The 23,532-nt window shown below is 46.0% G+C and overlaps 1 protein-coding gene across 3 annotated transcripts in view; it reads right to left on the bottom strand.

Moving 5' to 3' along the window:
- Positions 1–692: 692 nt before the first annotated feature.
- Positions 693–23,532, bottom strand: part of TTI1 (TELO2 interacting protein 1) — a 30,860-nt gene continuing 8,020 nt past the window's right edge. Inside the window, exons 2-9 of one of the 3 annotated variants that reach the window (XM_085888298.1) lie at positions 19,174–19,445; positions 18,239–18,709; positions 7,273–7,518; positions 6,892–7,076; positions 6,621–6,761; positions 6,183–6,387; positions 5,902–5,989; positions 693–1,027 (exon numbers count right to left, since the gene is read on the bottom strand). In XM_085888298.1, coding sequence (XP_085744424.1) covers positions 844–1,027; positions 5,902–5,989; positions 6,183–6,387; positions 6,621–6,761; positions 6,892–7,076; positions 7,273–7,518; positions 18,239–18,709; positions 19,174–19,445 — 1,792 coding nt within the window. In that variant the 3' untranslated portion in view covers positions 693–843. Of the gene's footprint in view, positions 1,028–5,901; positions 5,990–6,182; positions 6,388–6,620; positions 6,762–6,891; positions 7,080–7,272; positions 7,519–18,238; positions 18,710–19,173; positions 19,446–23,532 lie in introns of all 3 variants that reach the window. The other 2 variants (XM_085888297.1, XM_085888299.1) reach the window with 2 other exon arrangements.

The following is a 23,532-nucleotide window of genomic DNA, read 5'->3' as shown; positions in this document are numbered from 1 at the left end:
TGTTTTGTGTTGATGCTTTTCGTCGTCTTGGAATAAACTCAGGTTTGGAGTTAATCCAGTGACTTGGCCTCTCTGATTGAGTAAAGAACCTGGGAGTCTTGTAACACACCTTATCCGATTACAAACTTGTTGATAAATGAGAATAACTCCACTAACCAATCTACTACCCAGGAGAGGTAGAATAAGTGAAGTCTGCATCAACACATCTATAGTTGCACCTGTTTGTAAAAGTCTGACGGGATGGCACAGCGAAAGTGCACTTATCTTTGTACGATTCCCAACCCGACTATATAACTGTCGGATTGGTGCTTCGCGTCTTTAACGTTACATCAGAAAATGTGACGTCCATCCTGCGGACATTAAAGCTGGTGAATGTTACAACTCTCACAATGTCTTTCACAAAGAGGTGAGTTATCACTGGCTCCCTGAATAAATTAAACTCCAGTGCTGACCCTGTCACCAACCCACACTCAGCATGTTTGCAGAGTATGCTTAAAAAAAAAAATCCCCACCTCAAGTTCAATGAGTTATTCGTCCTGCAGTGAAATGAAAATAGGCCGATGTAAATTAATGGATGTGAATATCGGGAAATATCACACGGAAAACTGCAGTTTCAACGTGAACATGGCAATGGAGACCCTGCTGTGGTCAACCTGACCATGGCTTTCAAAAGAACATCCGGTTAGCGAAACTGAGAACAAGAATAATATGGTTTTAATGACAATCTGAAACAGTTCCCATAGCACAACCACGTGGGTGGTGGCTGAAAGGAGGAAATTAAAAACCTAATGAACACACACAATTCCAAAACCAGAGATGTTAGCATGTAGTCTGTGGCAACATCTATACATCAAGTAAGGCGAGTAGATGGAGCGTGTTCTCTGCGTACTCTTGGAGCTGTGCGGAGCCGGCAAACTTTGGCGTATTAAGGCTTTTGTGTGGGATCTTAAGGGTCTCTGGACAATAGAGATCATTCAACATTAACCACATCAGATCGGGTTCCAACTTCATGAGGTCTTGAAAAAGCCTGCCAAAGGGATAAAAACCAGATGGATCAATGAACAGAATATGGGAATACAGACCTGTGTGCCATAAATTTCATCAGGTGTTACAAATATCTATGATATGGAGATACATATTGTTGTTGTCATGCAGTCTATTCTAGTTGCCTGGTTCAAATACAGCAAGTCGCCTCAATATGACCGCAACGGTCAACCGATTCGAAACTCCCTGTCAGATCACAGGTTGAAAAGTCATGACACTGTGCAGATTGGAGCACCAAATCCGTCGAGCACTATGCTAATTAGCACCGCCATCTCATGTCCAATTATGCTGCGCAAGCCTGAGATGAGTGGCACTGTCTTTATATGCCGCTTTGACTGCCGCAGTCGATTAATCCCTCAACGGGATTTTCTTAATAACCAAAGGGAGGACCACGGCAACCAGGATTCACCCCAAGACCAGGTATCTATACTAATAAATGTCAGTGTGTGTGACAGTGTGTCTCCTCCATAACTATAAAACCATGAAACCTAGCAGCCTGAAACTGCATGCGTACTAAGGGAACTCCAAGGGAGTGCATGAATGCAAAATTGGGTGTTTGGGTTAATGTAAACACCCCTTTTGAAGATAATTTTTTTTTTTAAAAGGCCTTTTTACAGCCATTTTTCGCTTTTTGCAGGCTCCATGCAATCATGGTTCCCCTCTTGAGGCAATGCTTTTTTTATGGCCGGATGCCCTTCCTGACGCCAACCCTGGTCACCTCGTACAACACACAGGAATATGGTACACCTAATCTAACCGGGGCATACACCGGGAACAGTACACTGGTACTCATTTCATCGACCTCGGAAGGATGACAAGCTGAGTCAACCCCCTGGTGATAATTCAGTGGCAAACGGGACTCAAACTCAGGACTCTAGGATCCCAAGCCAGCTACGCAAACCACCAAGCCAACACCAGGCTCTTTTGAAGATAATTAATGGCCTTATGTAATTATCCTTGGTCAGCCCTCTGTCAGCTTCCTGGGGTCTGAATTTGCCATTTTGTCTGACCGATTCAAACATGCCTCGATTTGGAAACACGATCTACTTTCACGTACTAATTAAAGTATAGAAAGAAAATATTATATCCGATTTAAGAATAGGATCTCGTGGACTAAACAAGTGGTGAAACCTGAAAACTTTAACAAATTAGCCATTCTTTTTAGTAATTATTTAAGCAAAGCATGAATCTTTTTTTTTTCCTACTGTTTGGATTATTATATTTGATGAAGAAAAAATTAAGGAATGTGCAGAAAGAGTAACTTCACCAAGCACAACGCCATGCTCCGTAATCTGTTTTTGCAAGCCATGGTGATGCAGTCCACATGGTGTCCTTTTTTCGGCAATTACATACACAGTTTTCTTTTTCACCATTTTGTGCGATCTGCTTTCATTCCAAAATATTAATATAAATATATACTAATAGTTGCTGCAATATATTAAGTTGGCAGTTGCTGAAAACGATGTGGTACAAATGACTCCATGGGGGTGTGTGCGTGCCTGCATGCTTGGTTACATGTGTGCAGTGCACAGGTTTCGCAGGCATGCGATCCGAATTCAAACTCGCATCTGGGCTTGTGGTGTGTGGTGCTGTGGAGGAGGTTATGCAGCCGTCTCACGAATTATGTGCTTCAGCACGTGGGGAGCAGATGTGCTGCAGTGCCAAAGCCACACAGGACGTTCCAGCATACAGTGTGTGTGTGGGGAAATCTGTGCATGTGTGCAAGTGAAAGTACGAGTATATCACCGGTGCATGTGCATGGTCAGCATGGACCGAACGGAGGTTGGAGGAACACGAATTGGGGGAATGCATGCAGGCAGGCCTTTGCCAGATAGATCGTATGGGTTTTAAATATTAAATGCTCCCACCTGGTTTTATATAGAACATGGCGATTAAAAAGAAAACGCTGCTGTCGGGGGTGCATTTTATCACCACAGTAAAGCACAAGTATGCTGCCTCCCCTTCTCCCCCCCTCCCCTCACCTCACACTGCCTCCCCCCACCCTCCACTTATGCTTACCTCCTCCCAAAGCCCCTCCACCCCCCACAGATATCTCTGGGTGGTATCTGGGCGTTGTTTAGTACGACCCGTTTGAATGTGCAGTTTTAACATACCCTATTTCGTTCAATCCTGTACTCATGCCAGCAGAAGGGAACCATTCCCCCTCCTCCCCCCCCCACTTTCCCTCAAGTCTCCCTATGAAATGCATATCCAGAACACCCCCTCCCCCCTACTCCCGTCTCTCCCCCATCATCCTCGCTCCCTCCCCCTCTCGCAGTGTATAGTGATGTGTGGTGAGGCCTCACTCTCCCCCTCTCTTCCTCACCCCCCTCCCATCCTCCCCACACCCCCCTCTCCATCTCAATATTCGCGCAAGCGAAGTGACGGTCGTATTTGCTAGTGTTTAATAACAAACCGAATGGCACAGGGAGGGGAATACAAGGAAGCAATGACAATAAATAAATGAATCAAGCACAACCCCTTACTCAACTACCATATGCAGTTATGACAACAAATATTGGCACCCTTGCACTGTTTTAAAATAATGCACAATTTCTTTAAGAAAATTGTTGAAATAAAAAAATATTTTGGTATCCACAAATGTATTTCTTTGGTTTGCAGTGGAACAAAACAAAACAAAACAAAAAAAGCTGAAAAATTACTAAATCTTAGCTTATTCCACACAGCAATCCTAAAATTGTCTGGACGATATTATTGGCACCTTTTAGAAGTTGTTAGAAATGATTAGATTTCAAACGGGTGATTCTCCTTTACTTTGGAATTGAACTCACTTGTGGTGAGTTGCAGGTGCCTGCAATATAAAATCACTCATTCAACCAGTTTGAATAGAGAAAAGGAGTCATTCTGCTGTTTTGTGTCATTGTGTGTACTGCAATGAGCATGGAGAAAAGAAAGAAAACCAGAGAATTGTCTGAGGAGGTCAGACACAAGATTGTAGCCAAGCATGCACAATCTCAGGGCTACAAGTCCATCTCCAGAGACCTTGATGTTCCTGTGTCCACCTTCAAAGAAAAGAACACCTTCCCTGCAGTCAAACATGGAGGAGGTTCAGTGATGGTTAGAGGTTGCTGTGCTGCCTCTGGCACTGGGTGCCTCGAATGTGTGCATGACATCATGAAATCAGGAGATTACCAAGGCATATTGGAGCGCAATGTTCAACCCGGTGTCAGAAAGCTGGGTCTCTGTCGAAGGACGTGGGTCTTGCAGCAGCAGGACAATGACCCCAAATACACTTCAAAAAGCACCCAGGAATGGTTCAAGACAAAACGCTGGACTGTTCTGAAGTGGCCAGCAATGAGTCCAGATCTAAATCCTATTGAACACCTGTGGGGAGATCTGAAAACAGCAGTTGGGAGAAGGTATCCTTCAAATCTGGGAGAACTGGAGCAGTTTGAAGAAGAGCATTTGGCCAAACTGTCAGGAGAAGTGCAGGAAGCTCGTACATGGCTATAGGAAGCGCTTGACTGCAGTTATTTTGTCCAGAGGATGTGCTACCAAATATTAATTCTCGAGGGTGTCAATAATTTTGTCAATGCCATATATTTTTATTCTCTGATTTAAAAGCATGTGTTAAGTTTTGAATCAAAAACAAAGGTTCTGTAATATTAACAGTGAAATAAAAAATTGTGGAGACCAAATACTTTTGTCAATTTCATCTTATTTTTCGAGAAAATTGTGAGTTATTTGAAAAAAGTGCAAGGATGCCAATATTTTTGGTCACGACTGCACGTGCCCACAAAACCAACGACCGATCAGGAGATTCTTTAATTATATAAGCACCATCTGGGCCCTCAGACATTCCAAAGGAGGAAGACCAGATAAATTGACAAGGCTGATATACCACAGCTTGACCCAAGCAGGGAAGTCACAGATTGAGCCGCAGATCAATCTTGGCACGGAGTGGAGAGTGGGCACGAATTGCGGGGTGCGGCATGGCGAAGACTGCAGTGGCAAAAAGGTGCCGTTTCAAGGGGAAATCCCATGGCAGCTCGCGTGTAGGCTCCCGGGCATCTGCTACTCCCCCTCCACCCCAGCTATAACGTCCCACACCTATCCCCTAACCATTGGTCTGAAGGTCCATTTGATGGGTGGAGTACTGCCCATCTAGTTGTTACCCGGGTAGTCCACCCCCCCCCCCCCAATCACCGAGGTGCCCAAAGCACCGCTTTTCTGTCTATACTGAAGAGTGAAGGCTGATGGCCCACCCAGCCACTAAAAAGGACATTGAAGGAGAGGAGATTGCGACCATACTCTGTGCAGAGTGTTGGTGTTGCTTAAGCAGTCTCCTTGGCTATTGGGCACAATCCTGGACGGGTCACCACTCCGATACAGTATACCAGCATGCTGGCGCTCATTTTGCCGACCTTGGAAGGATGACAGGTCGAGTTAACCCCACCTGGTATTAATTCAACAGCTGAGCGGGATTTCAACTCAGGACCCTCGGATCCAAAGCCCGCCACCCTAACCATCAAGCCAAACCAGGCATAAGCCATAATTAAGCCAACACATTGAAGGGCAGAGTCCAAAGGGTAGAAAATTAAATACAAAGTTCAAAGGGATGGTGGTTTTTAGACTCAGACACTGGGAAGGGTTGAAATCGTCTGTCTACATATTTAATATCACGCATTAATTACCTCACGCTTACCCAAAGACATTCATTAAGGAAATAACTGAACTATACTAAGCAATGTTACCCTCTAAGAGTCATTTCGGCAATATGTACAATTAACACAAAGGCAAGATGAAGTGTTTGTGACAAGAGAGACAGCTAATTTAATTACAACAAAACAATACAGCGAGTTAGAACCTTTGCAGTATAAAAATGCATATCCATACCCGATCGCAGACTCCTGTAGATGTTCTGGCTGCCGATTGCTCAGGTAGGGAAGTGCTGCTGCAGCTACTTTTTCAATATCCTCTGTAGCTGAGTAGAAACACATCAGTGGAACTCAAAAAAATACGATACAGACCTTTCTCTATGAAAATAAACAAATTACCTCATGCTCACCCAACTACTCCACACACCTCCTTAAAAAGCCTCAATTTGTAAAAAGTTAATTGTTCAAAATAAACCTTAAGCGATTATAATAAGACCAAAAAGAAGGTAGAAACCATACCTAGACCGAGGGCGAGGCACATTGGACCAACGCTCTTCAATGCAGCATACTGCAGGCGTGAGGCTTGAGTGTACGAATACAGGGCACCTGCACGGGCACTGATCATTGCCTGATTCAACAAGGAGCTCGATAGACGAGGTAGCACTTCCGAGACGACACGGTGGCGGAGAAAATCACCGCAACACTGCGCCAATATACCCAACAGCTGCAGCACAAAATGATCAGAAAATGAGCATCACTGTATGAATGTCAACTCATCAAAATAATTGACATGTGGACAAATAATCTTGTATAGAAAGGAAAGACGGCTTAAAATGGCCACCAATGACAAGCGTACGCCCCACAGTTTTGTCCCATGAAGGTTAGAGCAGCTGATTCAAAAAAGACCCACAACAATCAATTACTGTCCAAAAACTTTGCTCCATTAAGGAAACTGGCCTCGAAGGCAGCAAGAACCACACGTGGATCATCTCCAAGTAGACGAGGAACCAGTGCAAACCAGAGCTGGTGAGCTGCGGGGAGCAAGTCCTCCTTGTGGGAACGCAGCACTCGCACGCAACAACCTGCCACTTCGAGCATCTGCACCGTTCAGAGAACATAAATGCAAAGCGACAAGAATGAGCCATATGGGATGAAGGCCAATTCGCAGTTGAGTTACCACAGAATTCTCCTTACAACATGACATGTGTGCTCGTTTCCAAGTTCCCACCTGAAGTCTAATGGTCAGATTGTGGTGTGCTAAAAGGTGTGTACTTCTCTCCAGTAGTTCTTTGCACAAACACACGTGCAGCGGGAGTTTCGAGCACCCTTCTGGACCGGAATCTGATAACTCACCAATACCCGAGCCCAGGTCCCCTGCCATTGGTGTTGCTACACCTTGCACCCCACCCTCTGCTTCTGCCACACAGCAGGAATAAGTTACTCACATCATGCAAACATCTCTCTCCTTGCAACAAAACGGTGCAAGACAAAGAAAGGTCATTATGGCAGCAAAGTGTGAAGAACTTGCAGTACAGGAATAAGATAAGTTAGACATTGGATGGAACTTGGCATTGTGGAAAACATTCAATTAGCAAGTGTCTGTTAGGACCTGCAATGGTTGATGGACCTCCTGACTCAGGTTCTCCTTGAGCTAGCCAACGATCCCGATGATACTGCAGGAAGAAACGCTCCACATCCTCCGCCGAAACAGGCACAGTTGACCTATAATCCTCCATGCATCCAGTGACGTCGTCAATTGGACTGGATAGTACGGGAGAAACGCTTTGATCTGAGCAACTGGTGGAAGGATTCTGTGAAGCTTCTGAAGCCTCTGCTGGAGCTGAAAACCACCTCTCTGGCAGAAGGAATGAGGAATGTGAAGATGAAATCGAAATGATCTGTCAATTTAACTACGCTAATATCAACTTAATATTGTTGCGGTTCTGCAAAACCACATGTCGCTAAGGCAATGGCACCCAACATAGTGATCCCCAGACAGTTATTTCATTAGTCTTCATGCAGTCAGACCTTCCCCTCATGTCTAATGGGTTAATGGGACGCAGTGCGTTGCGTGGGTCTAATGATTATATCTCTATCTTCTTTTCAATCCTGATTTCCATTTCAACCCTTTCCTTTTATCCATGATACAAACCCAACCAAGCAATCAAGCACATATACACAATGTGAATAACAGACACCCACGCAGCCCTGTGAGGGACTCACCACCAACACTGGACAGGGAGTGCACGGCACGCCCTTTCATTCAAGTCTGCATGCCAATTTACAACGGCATCTCACCTCGCTCATCACCTCAACCACGGGAAAGGTCATCCCGCACTTCCTCACACCTTCGCATCAATACAGTTCGCCACCAAGCAGAGGCGTGCTGCACGGCCCAGGCCACTTAAGCCGCGTGGACGGGCCAGACGCGTTGACAGCACTGGCTGTGTTTCGCCGGGATGCCCCGGATAAGCACGTGGGACTGACGTGACCCTCGTCCAGTCACCAAAACATGACAGGACGAGTGGCGAGGGACGGGGGTCACCGGGAGGGGAGGGGGGGGCAGCGCCGGAGTTCGGTGCGAGGCTCCGGGCCGTGTCGTGACGGATGTGCGAATGAGACCGCTTCCGGCCCCAGGAGCCTGGCAGGGCAGGGCCAGGACCGCCGTGACCCAAGAAGGAAGCGTGATTCGGGTCATGGTGCATCGCTTCGGATAGTCACCCCACCCTTCACCCGGGGTTTATAAAAGGCAGATCGTGAAGCTGTCCACTCTCTCTCTGCTTTTCTCCACCTGCTTGCTTCGCCTCTCTGCTCCACCCTCTCTTCACTACACCTCGTCTGCTGTCGCTGCATCGACACTCGGGGTTGGTCTGAGTGAATCTGAATGTAAATTGGTGTATTGCCATAGGGAATGTCGGAAACCCATTGTTAACAAGAGCATGATCGAATGACTCCGGGGTAAGCGCGAACAGTCGGATTCCCCTGCATGCCCTGTGCGAGGGCCTGGTCGCCCTTCCACTGCCATTGACTCTTCCCGGCCTAAAAGGACAAAAACCATCCCAAAAGCAGAGGTATGTTTGTTCTCAACCTGCAGCTTCTGTCCTAACGACACTACAGTACCTCTCCACTGTGTTTTTAGATCCTCGTGGAGGATCTCTAAGTCTTACTCACGTTGTTGTTCTTATTGACTTTTTTGTTTCACAGCCTACAGTTTTCATCGAAGCTTCCTGAAACTTGGCGTATATATGTAAAAATACCCTGCGCAAACAGTAACCATCTCCGAATTTGAAAATTCCTCCGAGAAAAAAAAAGTTATGACGTCAAAATATCTCCGCTAATGGAAATCGCCTAAAAAATTATCTCCGAAACTAGGCAAGCTTTTTGAAATCTGTTTGCGGGAATCGAACAGGGCATATGATACATCACCATGACGTCATATCAATTTTTATGATGTCATTCCTATTTTTTCGACATTTTTTGTTTCACAACCCAGAGTTTTCATCGGATCTTCGTGAAACTTGCCATGTATATGCAGAAAGCCCACGCGCAGGCAGTAACCATCTCCGATTTTGGAAATTCTTCCTAGAAAAAAAGTTGACGTCATAATATCGCCGCTAATGGAAATCGCCAATACCATTATCTCCGAAACTAGGCAAGCTGTTTGAATTTTGTTTGTGGGAATCAAGCCGGGCATTAACACAGATAATTTATCGCAAACCTGATACATTACAATGACGTCATATTCGTTTTTATAACGTCATCATTAAGAGGACGAGGATCTTAGCTCATTCGAGCTTGTTTCTGACAGGATGGGTGACAATTTCCTCGAGATGAAGCTCAAGACTCAGGATGACCATGTCCGAACTTGCCTGTCAGAGCTTGAGGACGCTGGGGATGCTTCTGCTTTTGAAAAGTACTATCATAGACAATGCTTGCGGTCTGCTCAGCGCACCTTTACTCCTGTAGAGCATAGTAATGTTGAGCTCATCCACTCTGCATGTGATGAACAGTTGCTTCTCTCCGTTCAAAACACACTTACTGATGATGAGGTTACCCTCAGTATGGCTGAGATGAACTATGCATACTTGTCAATTTTGAAAATATATCAGGTGGAAGTAAATGAGACGGGGAAACTACCACAAGCACCTGAAAAAGCTTATTTCTGAGGGCCTTCCAAATGTTCAGTTTTTTAAGTCTTTGCGGAAAAATGAGCCTGACAACCTCATCTTCCCAACAGCAGTTAGCAAGGCGATGGACCTTCGGTCTGCACTGCTCGATGATGGCGAAGCAATTGGCTACTTGAGGAAAATGGCTAATATGTTACGAGAAGAAATGATGCAGCACCGAAAATGGTCATTCAATGGCAGCTTTGAAAATCCTCCACTATTTCAGTTCTTCTTAACCCATCTCCTCTTTGACCCTCATGTTCTCAAAGTTTCCAGAATGCACAATGATGAAGTGGCCAAATCTGTTGATGCTGCTTGCCAGTTTCTAATCCAAAATACTCGGAGCGATCGACAGATGAAGCATCAATCAAAGAAGAATGATGGGTTTCAGCAGACCGTCCAGACGCCCCTCTCAATCGGCATACCTCTCACCATTCATTCCAGAGTACATGACAAGAGCCTCGTCAATAACCTCACAGAAGTGTACATTGGGAGTGACTACCGGAGGATCCTTGACTTTGAAATTCACGTGCAACAAGGTGTTCTTCAGCAGATGAATGAAAATGGTGGATTTTGTCCCCCAGATTTTGTGAAGAAAGGAGTGAACATCTGGTTTGCTGTGGATAACATTGACCTCTTAGAAGTCACACCAACTGGACAGAACACATTCCATGGTACAGTGGTCGTGACTAACCAGCGAGCAGAAGATGGAGAACCCGTCAACCAACCACTTGTGCTCCCAGAAAAGCTCGTTTCTCCTGCACCACCAGCCTTTAAAGTCAAATACCTGCAAGAGCCAATCATCAAAACCAAGCCGATACGTTTTGCGGTCAACTAACTGGGAAACGAAAGTCTCATTTCAACAGAATTCACTCACACCTGGGCCCTTGCTAATTACTTCGGTACAGATGACCAACACGTAGAGCCTGAAAACCAACAGGAAACAGATAAACAGTAAAATCAAGCCGAGACTCAAAATGTCCGAAATACTGCTGATTCTATTATTTCGCTGAAAGAACATACACCGAAGAGTGAGAAGTTGGCAAAGGACAGAGTGATGCCAACTTGGGCTGCTACTATCCAGCTCCTCACAGAATCATGGACTGACTAACACAGAGGTTATTGCTCCACTATTCAGGACCTCGCCCACGGACTATGGAACCCTATTTTACTGTTCTGATGTTGACTCAGGGCATATCTGCTTTTGTGCTCGATCCTGAGAGAAGAGTCCTCATAACGCTCGATCTGGATCTTTACAGCCGTGCCCTCAAGATTCAGCAGTCAGTTGGTAACAAACACTGGCTCCTCCTACCAGGTGTTCTGCATATTGGATTTATTTGCCTGCATACTCTTGGCAAAACGATTGACGGAAGTGGAATAGATAGATACGTGTGCCATTGAAAGTGGCGCATACACTTCTGAAGCTCTTCGTGGAATCTATGGCAGCAAGGCATACAAGCGAGGCGTTGAGTATCACATCACAACCAGCCTGGCGATCATGATGATTAGGTTTGAAGCCATTTCTGCCGCCCTTTCACCTGGACCTCTCCGTGTCCAATGCAGCGCTCTCAAGAAGGCTCTCCACGAGCGCAGTCCAGATATGGTTGAGATCTACACAATCTCCAGTCCTCATACTCAGAGAATGTCAAGCCGCTTGAAGACAAAAAAGACATAGGAGAGCTCACACAGTTTTCATGCAGTACCTCGAGCAGGTAGAGAGCCTTCTGCATCTTATCGGTGCATGTCGCTCGGGTGACTGGGAAGGTTATTTGGCTGCACTAGAGAACGTCAAATATTTATTCGCACACGATCACCTGAATTATGCACGCCTCATGCCTGCCCATCTTGCTCAAATGAACACTCTGGAACAGGATGACCCTGCTGCATGGGAAGCACTGAAGTCAGGTGACTTCGTTGTGACAAAATCAGAGGTTCCCTTCACTCACCTTTTTACTGACCAAACTCTGGAGCAAGAAATCAAGTTGTTGAAGCGTCATGGCCGGATGGTTGGATTGAGTCAAGATGAAGCCGCTCTGGACAGACTTCTTACCATCACACTCATATAGTAAAGCAGTTCCTCCACAGCTTCCCTCGAGCCTCCAGGTCATCTGAACGAAGTGAACACTACCATCTTTCCAGTGCTGTTGCTGTCAGGTCAAGAGAAAATGCTCTGAAGCTCCGTCACTCCATCGAGCTGCATTGTGGTGGCAATCCATTCACAGAAAAGTCTCCTCTGAAGAGCCTGGTATCCTCCGCTCTTGTACCAGATGTTGCAAAAAATGACATTCTGCACTTTGCAGAGAAGGGACAGCAGCGCTTTGAGGAGTTAGTCCATGACATTGTTGCCCACATCAATACTCTCAGTTTGGGACCCAATGAAGAAGTTCAAGCTAAAGACCTTCTCAAACTGTATGGAGAAAACTCGAGTCCACGTGGGTGACAAGGTCATCAAGTTGCGTGAACTTCTGGGCAGATTCCTTATTATTCAAGAAAGTCACCCTGAGCTGGTACCAAAACTGGAGGAGACTGTTGGGGAATACGAGATGTCTGTGGTGCCACGCTCTCTTTGCTCTGTTGACGGCTCTCTTTATATCCCAGCTGACAAGGCCAGTCTGATGCACGCCGTTGAAGGAGCTAAGGCTCAACCACTTCAATCTACCACTCTTCTCAATACAGCACCAACGAGTCCACCACCTAAAGTTCTCATTGTTGATGCCATGGCTGTGCTTCAGAGCATGAAGAAAACGCCGACCATGCAGAAGCTCTCTGACCTTCAAGTGGCATTCATCAAGCGCAATGAGTTCATGATGGTCGGCTACAACGAGGGTCGAGTGGTCTTTGACCGTTACCAGGATCAGTCTCTGAAAAACAAGACTCGCCAAAAGAGAGCCATGACGTCCACAGAATTACAAATTAATCCAGAAATGAAACTTACCATGTCTCTCAAGGAGATTTTATCTGCTTCAAGGACCAAAAGTAGCCTCACATGTATGTTCGCTGAGGGTTTGATGCAACATTTCTCCAGCAGCAACAACGTCAAGTTGATCGTCGTGTACGACACCAAGATCAAGGGCTGTGATTTTGAGGAAGATCATTCACACGAAGAGGCTGATACAGTGATTCCTCATAAAGTCCTTGCCTCTGTAGCTGAGAGTGATTGGCGGGAAGTATGTGTTTGGTCACCTGACACTGATGTCCTTACGCTTCTCCTCGACCCGGTCTCTTGTGGTCGTCTTGGAACTCACACTCGTCTCAAGTTTTTAACTGGCAAGGGCACGAAATAGAGAAATTGAAGTGGTGGAGCGAGTTCAAGTGATTGGACGTCATAAGTGTCAAGACCTGATTGAACTCCACAACTTCTCTGGTGCTGACTAGGGTGGGAAATTTGTGGGTATCACCAATAAAACCTGGGTTGGTGCATACATAAAGCTTGATGAAGATGACTCAGCTACCAACTGCTTCCGGGAGCTCCTTAAAGGTCCTATTCAAACTGAGCTGGTCAATGGGGAACTGCCACCACAAGTCAAGGGTTTGGAGAATAGTCAAAGCAATCTAGCCCATTTTTCCACTTGATCGGGAAAAATTTGCAACAAAATTTTTTTTAGCGCAATGCATTTCTATGAGGTCCCCATAACACCATACTAAAAGTCCTAAGAAATCCCTGTTGCGGAAATACGTCTAATTTGCATAAATCCAATATGGCGGCCAATTATAATCAATATTGTGCCATATCTTTGCTCACAGATGACATATTTGAGTGATTTCAACTTCTCGAATGGGTATTTTGTATACAAGGATGCATTTTGCATACTTTTAAACTTCCCTGGAACAAAATCTCATTTGCATAAATCCAATATGGCCACCAAATATCAATATCTTGCCAAATCTTTGCTCTCAGATGATGTATTTCAGTGATTTAAATTTCTATAATGAGATCTTTGGATCCACGGATGCATTTGTAATACTTAATTTCATTGGATGCATCTGGGACACATGTTATATGCAAAGTCTGCATATGTATACCTGCAAATGATGCTTAATCTGCCGGAAAGTCATCCAGATGTCCATCAGCAATTTAAGAAAGGATACCATGTGGTGAGGCGCAATGATAGGTACTGGGCAGGACTATCCACGGATATCACAATTGAGCAAGTGCTGATGAGAAGTATAAAGACACATGGAGGCCTGACAAGAGGAAAAGGAATGACAGAAACTCAGCGTTTGGCGTGGGTCCTTTCCATGCCAGCATGTGCAAATATCAACGAGGCCATGCAGAAGCTCGGTGGCATCTCATTTGAAACCAGTGACCAGCACAAAGACCTGTCAAAAGCTAGACAAGCTAGAGATGTCAATGACACCCTTGATCTTATCAGCTATCTCAGGGAGAGAGATCCATTCGCACGGGATCAGTCCCCGTTTAACATTGCAAATGGCATGACAGCCCAGGAAGGAGTCAATGTTGAAAGATCAAGAACAGTTGGAGAAAAGATTCTAGCATCCATGGTTGGGAAATCTGTAGAAGAGTTCACCTTCCGGAAATGTGATCGAGCAGTGACACTTAATTCAAGATCAACTGTCAAGATCAAAGGAGAATCTGTGAAGGTAGATCCACAGTTGATCTTCCAGAGACTGTTAACCATTGGGGAGCGCTGTGAAGATCCACAGTCACTCTTCAAATATGAACTGTCTCGTTACCCCCCAGCATTGTTTGAATCTTCCTTCCTTCACCTGCAGGCCAATAAGGCTGTCCTTGCCGATGTTCTCTGGAAGACCATGCAAGGGGAGCAACGAGAACCAATTGGAAATGTCCAGTATATTCTCGATGGTGGTGCGCTACTTCATCGTCTTTCATGGCCAAGAGGTTCCACATATGAGAGTGTCAGTCAGCTTTATGTCACATATGTTACACATAAATATGGGGCTGCTACCATTATCTTTGATGGATACCAAGACGGTCCAACAACAAAAGATGCCACGCACATGAGAAGGACAGGGGCTTGTTCAGGCATGACAGTAAACTTCACTGGTGGAATGGTTATAACAGTCTAAGAAGGAGGAATTCTTGAAAAATGTGACAAACAAACAGCGATTTATTGTTTATCTTGGTAACAAACTAGAGCGGGCTGGGTGTAATATAGATCATGCAAAGCATGATGCCGATTTGCTTTTTGTCCAAACAGCTGTTGCATCTGCTAGAATCAATGACACTGTCCTGATGGGGGATGACACGGACTTGCTCATCCTCCTACTGCATCATGCTGAACTGGATGCACATGACTTGTTCCTGGCCCCAGAGCCCAGGCAATCAGCAAAAAAGACCAGGATATGGTGCATAAAGCAGTCAAAGGAATTTATTGGTCCTGATGTTTGTGACCATGTGTTATTTATCCATGCAATCATTGGCTGCGATACAACTTCTCGCCTGTTTGGATTGGGAAAGAGTTTAGCAGTAAGGAAGATCAAGAGTGTTGCCCTGTTCCGTCAGCAAGCTAAGGTGTTCAGCCAAGAAGGACATGTGGCAAAACAGGACATTATTGCAGCAGGAGAAAAAGCACTTGTGTCATTATATGGTGGTGCCAAAGAACAAGAACAAGGACTGGACACTTTACGATACAGGCGATTTTGTGAGAAGGTTTCCAAGAGCACATCTCATGTAGAACCTCAAACTCTACCCCCAACCTCAGCAGCAGCAAAGTATCACAGCCTCCATGTATATTATCAGATGATGGAGTGGAAAGGAAGAAGCATCAATATGAGGCCGGAAGAGTGGGGATGGCACATGGTGGATGGACAATGTTTGCCAATACAAACTGACCAGCTTGCAGCCCCATCAAAACTACTGGATGTCATCTGCTGTAGCTGTAAAACAGACTGTAATACAAAGAGGTGAACATGCAGAAAGTATAATCTGCATTGCAGTGCTGTTTGTGGAGAATGCCGTGGGACAAGTTGTGCCAACTCACAGCTACCAGATTTCACTGATGACTATAATGATGACCTTGATGGGCATCTTCAGTAGGGTATTGATATGCCTGCAATGAAACACTAGCCAAAGAAGTGACTGTCATAAATTTGATCACAAAATATCGATATTTGGTGGACATATTGGATTTTATTAAATTCATCCATGATTTTATTTAAACCCATCCAATCAAAATATTAAACTATCCCAAATTTAGCCTTTGATCCCCTCAAATATTCGAGAAATATAAACCGCTCAAACCTGTTGTCTGAGAGTAAATATATGGCAAAATATTGATATTTGGCAGCCATATTGGATTTATGCAAATGAGATGTGCATCAAAATACATCCAAGAAAGTTGTTAAATACTCTAAATGCATTCTTGTATGCAAAAGATATATACTAGAAGTTGAAATGGCTCAAATATATCATCCAAGAGCAAAGATGTGGCAAAATATTGATATTTGGAGGCCATATTGGATTTGTTTGAGGAGGCCAAAAAATGAGATTTTGTTCCAGGGAAGTTTAAAAGTATTCTAAATGCATCCTTGTATACAAAATACCCATTCTAGAAGTTGAAATCACCCAAATATGTCATCTGTGAGCAAAGATATGGCACAATATTGATAATTGGCCACCATATTGGATTTATGCAAATTAGACATATTTCCGCAACAGGGATTTCTTAGGGCTTTTAGTTTGGTGTTGTGGGGACCTCATAGAAATGCATTGTGCTAAAAAAAATTCTGTTGCAATTTGTTCCCGATCAAACCTTATTTTGCCTGGACTCATAAGTCTGCTCAGTGTCTGCTTTTGTATATTGCTTGCCTTTTGTCGCACTCCACAAATTCCTTGCTATCTCTGCTGTACATACCAACAAACCCGATTCACTGTGCCACATACCTTTCCTCGCTTGATTGTAATTAAATGCTTTGTATAGAAATGTTCCCAGCTCGTTTTCGTCTTTTCCTTCATTGGTCCTGCATGGTCCATATCCTAGATTAACCAGGACGTTATCCCCCAACGATCTGTTTTCTAGCCGGTACGTCCTTGGTAGTTATGCTCAGCTGCATCTGATCCGGTATGAACAAGGCGTAACGAAGGCGTTCCCTTGTAATTAGATCACGTGACTATTAGGTAACCAGCATCCAGCCGACGGAGGACCCTAAGTCACGTGGTTGAGTTATTGGCGTTTGTGGTTGTTATTGGCGTTAACGGTCGACTAGCGACCCGCCGCGTCACGGAGTTGCCCGTGTGCGACGGCCTACGATTCCGGAGAGTCTGGTGGGAACCTGAGGTAGCTTCCCCCCCCTCCCTCGTGGTCTTCTCGCCCCGACCCCAGGTGCGCAACAATATTAACCAGAGTTGGTGTCAAAGCCACTCAATGCTCGCCTGTTTATACATTTATCGTTTTTAAAAGACAAGTCCAATAATATTTTTTATAAAGCATTGCAGTGAAGTCTGATCCAAATAATTTTAAAGCAATATATGTATTTGTATATTGTAATCAGTAAAAAATAGTGTGGTAGATAAAAACATTAGAAAGGAAATAACTTGCACCAAAAACTTTAACATTTTCACGCTCACGCTGACGCTGATGCTCACACCGGGGGTATCGCTATAGCCTGTATCTCACTGGGCTGCGACAGCTCGCGACTAGTTAGACACAAAATTGCGATAATTTTCACTTGGAATCACACTGAATTTATTTTTGCGTATGTCTCACATCATTGAGAACAAATTGCGATATAATTACGAAACTCTGAGGGGTCCCAGGACAGATTATCATTTTTTTCTCCAATCAGTCACAATTTAGTTTCATAGGTCACCAATCCCTCACAAAGTTGTCTCACATTTGTCGCACCTTCTGACTCACGGAAACTAAATTGAGAAGGGTTCGAGACCAGGTCGAGACAACCGTGACGACTCTGCGACTATTTTGACGCACGAATTTTTTGAACATGTTCAAAATTTAAGCGACACCGGAGCGACGTCCTGCGACTCGCGCGAGGAAATTGAGAACCACCGCGAACATTGAGACATTTTGGAGAATCCCGTTCACATTTTGTCGTGAGCTGTCGCAGCCCAGTGAGATACAGGCTTATAGCTCTCTGTTCTTCGAACAGGCGAGCTAAAAACCTTCCTTTTACAAAGTCTGCCACCATTCGACAAGTTATCTTCATGCAAATTTTAATAGACAAGAACAGGGCTGTTCTTCCATCAATTTCTTATCAGAAAAAAAAAAAGCAAATGAGTCCTTTCAGAGCACATTGAGAGCAAAACAATCATTTCAAGTGCTGAATGTCAAATGTGTGTTTTCTGCATCACTATGAGAAACATTCTATAAACAATGACAAGGACTTGTGGTGAAACAAAAAACTTTTACTTTTAGAGTGACTTTTCTTACGTTTAATATAGAATGATGTGCAGCAAATGGGTGTGATTACCAAGTGCTTGGGCTAGAGCATGAAGTGCAGAACAATAGAGAGCAGCTCGAGTCGAGTGGTGCACATCAAGTGCAGAGAGTAGGTCGAGTGCTGCATGTCGCAGAATGGGCAGGGACTTGCGGTTGCTGCGCTGCAAAGTGGCACGTAGAACTCTCAGGGCTGCCTGGCCTTGAACCCCTGTTCCTCCAAAGCGCAGTCCCGTGGAGACAGCATCGAGCAAATAGTCCACATTGTCCGAAACCAGATGCCGCGGTGAGGGCAGCCCGAGAGCACGGGCAATGGCTCGAAGGGCGAGTCTTGCTGTGTGGCTGATTGCTAGGCTACTCTCACCAGCTTTTTCTATCAGAGGGAAAAGACAAGGCTGCAGCAGTGGTTGGAATTGTGGGCCAAGTACACCTGCGAGTGCAGCCAAACCCTCGATCTGAACTCTTAACCGCCAGGCTACAGTATGAAGCACTTGGCTGAAATGTCCTTTGCACAAAACACACACACACACACACACACACACACACAAAATAAAGTTTTACTCATGTTGCCCCTCACCCCCCCCACCCACCCCAAAAAAGAAAACATTCAAGCACCAAATTTGTCACGTGGAAAGGTTCAGTTCTGATGTTCGCACTACAGAGTTGTCTTTAACTTGGGCTATACATGACATTCACCAAGCCTCAACATGCTACCTCTCTCCTTGCAGTCCTCCTTGTGTGTACCAAAAGGGGAAAGAAGGGTAGAGGATGAGAGACAGAAGATAGGTGAGGAGTGTGAGGAGGGAGAGGGAATTCAAAATGGAGAAAGGAAGTGAGGGGGAGGGGTCTGAGGGAAGTGTGTACAGCTGAGGCAAGTTTTCTGATTTGAAGAACCACATACAGTATTGCCAGGCGCTATAGCAATTTAAACCAAAATCCTGGGGGCAGAGATCTCAAGGCTTTGATTACCTACTGAACCCAAATGCTTTGCTGGCTTGGCAGCGATGGCATTTAATCTTCGTCCATTCCATGCATGATCATCACATTTCAGATGTCCCATCTCTCGGTCAACATCCAGCTGCCAGTGCTGAGGACTGGTGAACTCTTCAACAAGAGCTTTGGACAATTGTTTGAGCTCTTCTTCAGATATTCTTGTCTCATGACGATTCCATAGAACATGGCTTAAACCATACCCTGCTGCACCCACCACAACCTCCACAAGCACCATTGTAGCTGCCACTCTACAAAGAAAAATTGCAATCAATTGAACAACCACATTCTTCCAATGCCAAATTCAGCACAATTACACAAATAATAAAAAAACAATAATAATTTTTATCTCAACATAATTAAATAATATAACCTATTCAACATCAGACTTACTAAATGATGCCAATAATAATAATTATCAATCCAGTCAATTGGGACCATACTCTGTGCAGAACATCAGTGCTGCCCAAGCAATCTCCTGGGATATTGGGCACAATTTTTTCCTGTACATTATCGAGGCTCGTATGAGAGCCAACACACAACGCACAGCAAGGGGGGCATGAGACAAGAGGAGCGGGAGAGAGAAGGACAAAACAGTGGGGAACAGAGACATTCGGAGATCTGTGGAAGGGAGAGGGATGGGGGCAGGGAACACGGGGTATAAAAGATGGACATTTCAGAGACTTTCAGGAAAGAGAGCAGGGAGTTTGAAGGAGGTGGGTTTGGCGTGGATTAACGGGGTAGAAAAGATCGAGGTTTTGCATGGAGGAAGATAAGAGGTGGTGGTGAACAGCTGTTTTGAAGGCCTGGAGGTAAGAATGGGATTGAAGAGAGCATGGGAGTTTATTCGAAAGGCAAGAAAAAAAGAGGAATGAAAGCGTGAAGGTGAGCAGTGATTTTGGTAGTTTTATCAGAAGGGGGTTGTTGGCGGACGTTGAGCACCCTGCGGCAATATGGTAGGACAGAGCAGGGGGGGGGGTGGGGGGCGAGACCAGAGAGGAGACGGAAGAAGACAGAAAGACCACCGACCTACCTGTGGTGAGAGAGTGAGAGACCCAAAGACTCAGCCTCATCACGAGAAATACCAATGATCCCAAATGCCTTGGTTTCCACAGCATGAAACCAAGAAATGTGAGGCAGAAGCACGAGCCCAGAGAGAAGAGCAGTACTCCATCAGGCTGCGGACGAAAGCTTTGTAAGTGGTCAGAAGCTTAGGTGGGCCGAGGAAGTACTTTGCACGACTGAGGATTCCCAGTCGGCGACTGGCTTTGGAAGCCAGGTTGGACATGTGTCTTCCCCAGGAAAGATCATGGCAGATAGTGAGACCCAGAAGCTTCAATGAAAGAACTTCTTCCAGAAGATTGTTGAGAAAGTGGATGGGGTGGGGGGGGGGGGGTTCCAAACGGTCCTTTCGAAGAGACAGTGAAAGTGTGAGATTTGTCAGGATTGAAAGACATGTTCCACGTGTTGGACTAGTTTGAGATTTTATCCAGATCTACATAGAGTGAAGAAGCTGCGGCTTACCGGTCTGAGGGATGACTGATGGTACGACAGAGGGTGGAGTCGTCAGCAAAGAGATAAAGAGGATTTTTCAGAGAGTCGGAGAGATCATTGATGAAAAACAGAAAAAGAACAGGGCCCAGAATGCTACCATGAGGAACTCCAGCCTGGACAGGAGGAGGGGATGAGAGAACTCCATTTCGGGCCACACGTTGGCTGTGACAGGAGAGGAAGTCTGTGAGCCATGAGTGGAGATTGTCTTCGATATTGTTGTAGATTCTCGCCTGCCGGCGTGTGAGCGACCGCGTTTAGCCAATGGCGGCCGCCTCGCCCACCGAACGGACAATCCAGTCGCGGCTTTCCGGATCAACGCCGAAAACCAGTCACGGGTGTGTTTCAAGCACACCACAGCCTCGTCAACACTCTACCCACGCGCTACAGGGTCAATCGCCGAATTGTCGATATACCTAATTAATCGCGCGGACAGACTACCGAGAGACTGTACCTCAACGGGGCCGCTTTGAAACGAGCCGCTTGAGCAGCTCGCTTCGTTCAGGGATAACCGAGCGGGGTATTTATCGCGCAGCCCCGTTGGACCCGATCACTTTATTGGCTATTTAAAAACCAACAATATTCCGAACGCAGAACGGCAGTTCAATTATGGAAAAGGACGCAACGAGTGGGTTAACATTTAAACAAGCACATTTATTGAATAAGCGGCACATATGCAGTCAAGCAGTCATGTATCAAGCAAGGCAAGACACGCATGCAGTTTGCAATCGATAAAGGCAAAACAAAAGCACGCATGCAATTATACAACCAACAAAAGCAATGCAAAAGAGCGACCGTCTATCTATTATGTACACACTTAACAGTCCTACTTAAAGACATGGCACCACAACGTTCATGCAAAGAAAAACAAGGAAAAACCCCAGGACAGACGAGGGGGAGACTGGACCCCTTGGGGTCTTTATAAACACGGAGCCGTGTAGACCGCAAAGGCTCCGAGAGACCGAGCTGGCTACCTTGTCCCTCATGGTGACTTGCTAGGGCGCACTCGATGTCCCCTCTCCAGTGACCCACGGTTAGGCATGGTCCGGCAGGCCGCGCACCTTAGCTCCGCTGCGCTCCTCTCTCTCCAGCTCCTCACCGACTGCAGAGACTCCCGACTCCAGGCTGATTCAGCTCACAGCGCGGCTCCACACAACTGCCCACAACTCCGACACGACACTCTTTCCTCTCCTCCTCACACCTCTACAGCCTCCAGCAGCTCAGACCTTGCGTCCAGCGCGCCCTTTTATCTCCATGGCGCCTCACCCCTCGCTTCTGCCCCCCTCTTCCAGCAGAAGGGCGTTTTCCTCGCCGAATCGGGGCCTTTCTCATTCTTCTTCTTTTTTATAGTTAGTGTCGCTTTATAATCCTTGGTGTTGGGTTATTCTCCTGCTGCGTTGGCCAGCGCAGATGTTATTCGTTGGGGGGTGGGGCCGTCTGCTTTCCCCCGATGAATGCCAGGCTTCTCGCAAACGTGTGCCGAGGTGGAAATGCGGTTGTGGTTGTGGTGAAGGCGGTTACGGTGGTTGTCGTAATGGTGGCGTGGCTGGCATTTTGTGGTGGTCGTGAGGGTGGTGTGGTTGGGCGGTGGTGGTTAAGGCGGTTGTTGTAGTTGGTGGCGCTTTGTGGTGGTAGCAATGGCGGTTGGTCCAAAATAACGATAGTAAAAGTAAAACGGCTAACTCAAAGATCACAGCCCTGCACACGAATAATTGCCCGTTAAACATCGGTGGGGAAATCTACCTGAACACAGACTTGTCGACATAACTGATCTAAGGACCTATATGGTGCTCTGCGAATTTCCACAGCCGTAACAATATTAAAAAAAATTTAAGAACTTATAAAATCATTTATTTAATGTGTTTCAATTTAACACAGTTATCTGAGTTGTGACCATATGTTGTCCTCCTTGTCAAACAGACCAGAATACACAACTTTGATTGGAGATTAGTGACATATTGTTACGGATTTGGAAACGTTTTGCACACAAACAGCCAGAGTCCCCGTAGTTGAGTTATTTTGATAAGTATGTGTATAGTTAGAATCCATCCCCTATGTCTAATGGGAATTTTGTTGTTTCCGCTGCAAGTTATTTTATAGTCAGGTTTTATACATCTACTACAACAACAACATGAGCGGCACCGTCCCTCACTCAACCCGGTCGCCATTGCCCACGTGTTTTTGGCTGAAGGCGTGGGTGGAGCTTCCATCACCTCAGATCGAGGCTCCGCCCTGAGGAAGGGCATGGAACGTTTCCTCCAGCCAATGAGTGAAGGGGGAGCATCGCACACGCGCCACAGCCAATGGGAGGCCAGCGTGCTGAAAGCTACTACGGAGCCTCTTCAGGGAGTGGGCCTCCAAGACACCTCGACACACCCCCCGAGATGCCTCGTCCAATCAGGAGGCTGACCACCTCAGGGGCGGCCCCGCCCAGCCAGATGGGATGTTCGCCCCTCATCCAATCTGGAGGTGAGTCCCTCAGAGCGGTTCCCTCGACCCGTGGGGGAGGGGATAGATAAGAGTAGGTGGCGAGCCGTCAAGGAAGAAAGAAGGAGAAAGAGAAGAAGCCTCGTCTTGCCTGCTGGCGTTCTCGTCAACCCGCGGGTGCTCGTCTTGTCTGGTCCATTCCCGTGCTGGCTGGCGTCCGTTACGTCATTCCTGGTCCTTGGTGCTGCGTTGTTGGCGGTGGGTTCGAGTCCCACCATCGGACAAGCTTGACCAGACCGCACGAGGCGGGCAGGTGCAAGAATAGGCCCCTGCCCTCAGCTCGCCTTTCCCTCCCGAGCT

Source organism: Eptatretus burgeri, chromosome 7 (assembly GCF_056783735.1).
Source record: "Eptatretus burgeri isolate ZD-2024b chromosome 7, Ebu_testis_v1, whole genome shotgun sequence".
In the NCBI taxonomy this organism is placed as follows: Eukaryota; Metazoa; Chordata; class Myxini; order Myxiniformes; family Myxinidae; genus Eptatretus; species Eptatretus burgeri.
This window is presented reverse-complemented; position numbering and strand designations above follow the sequence as displayed.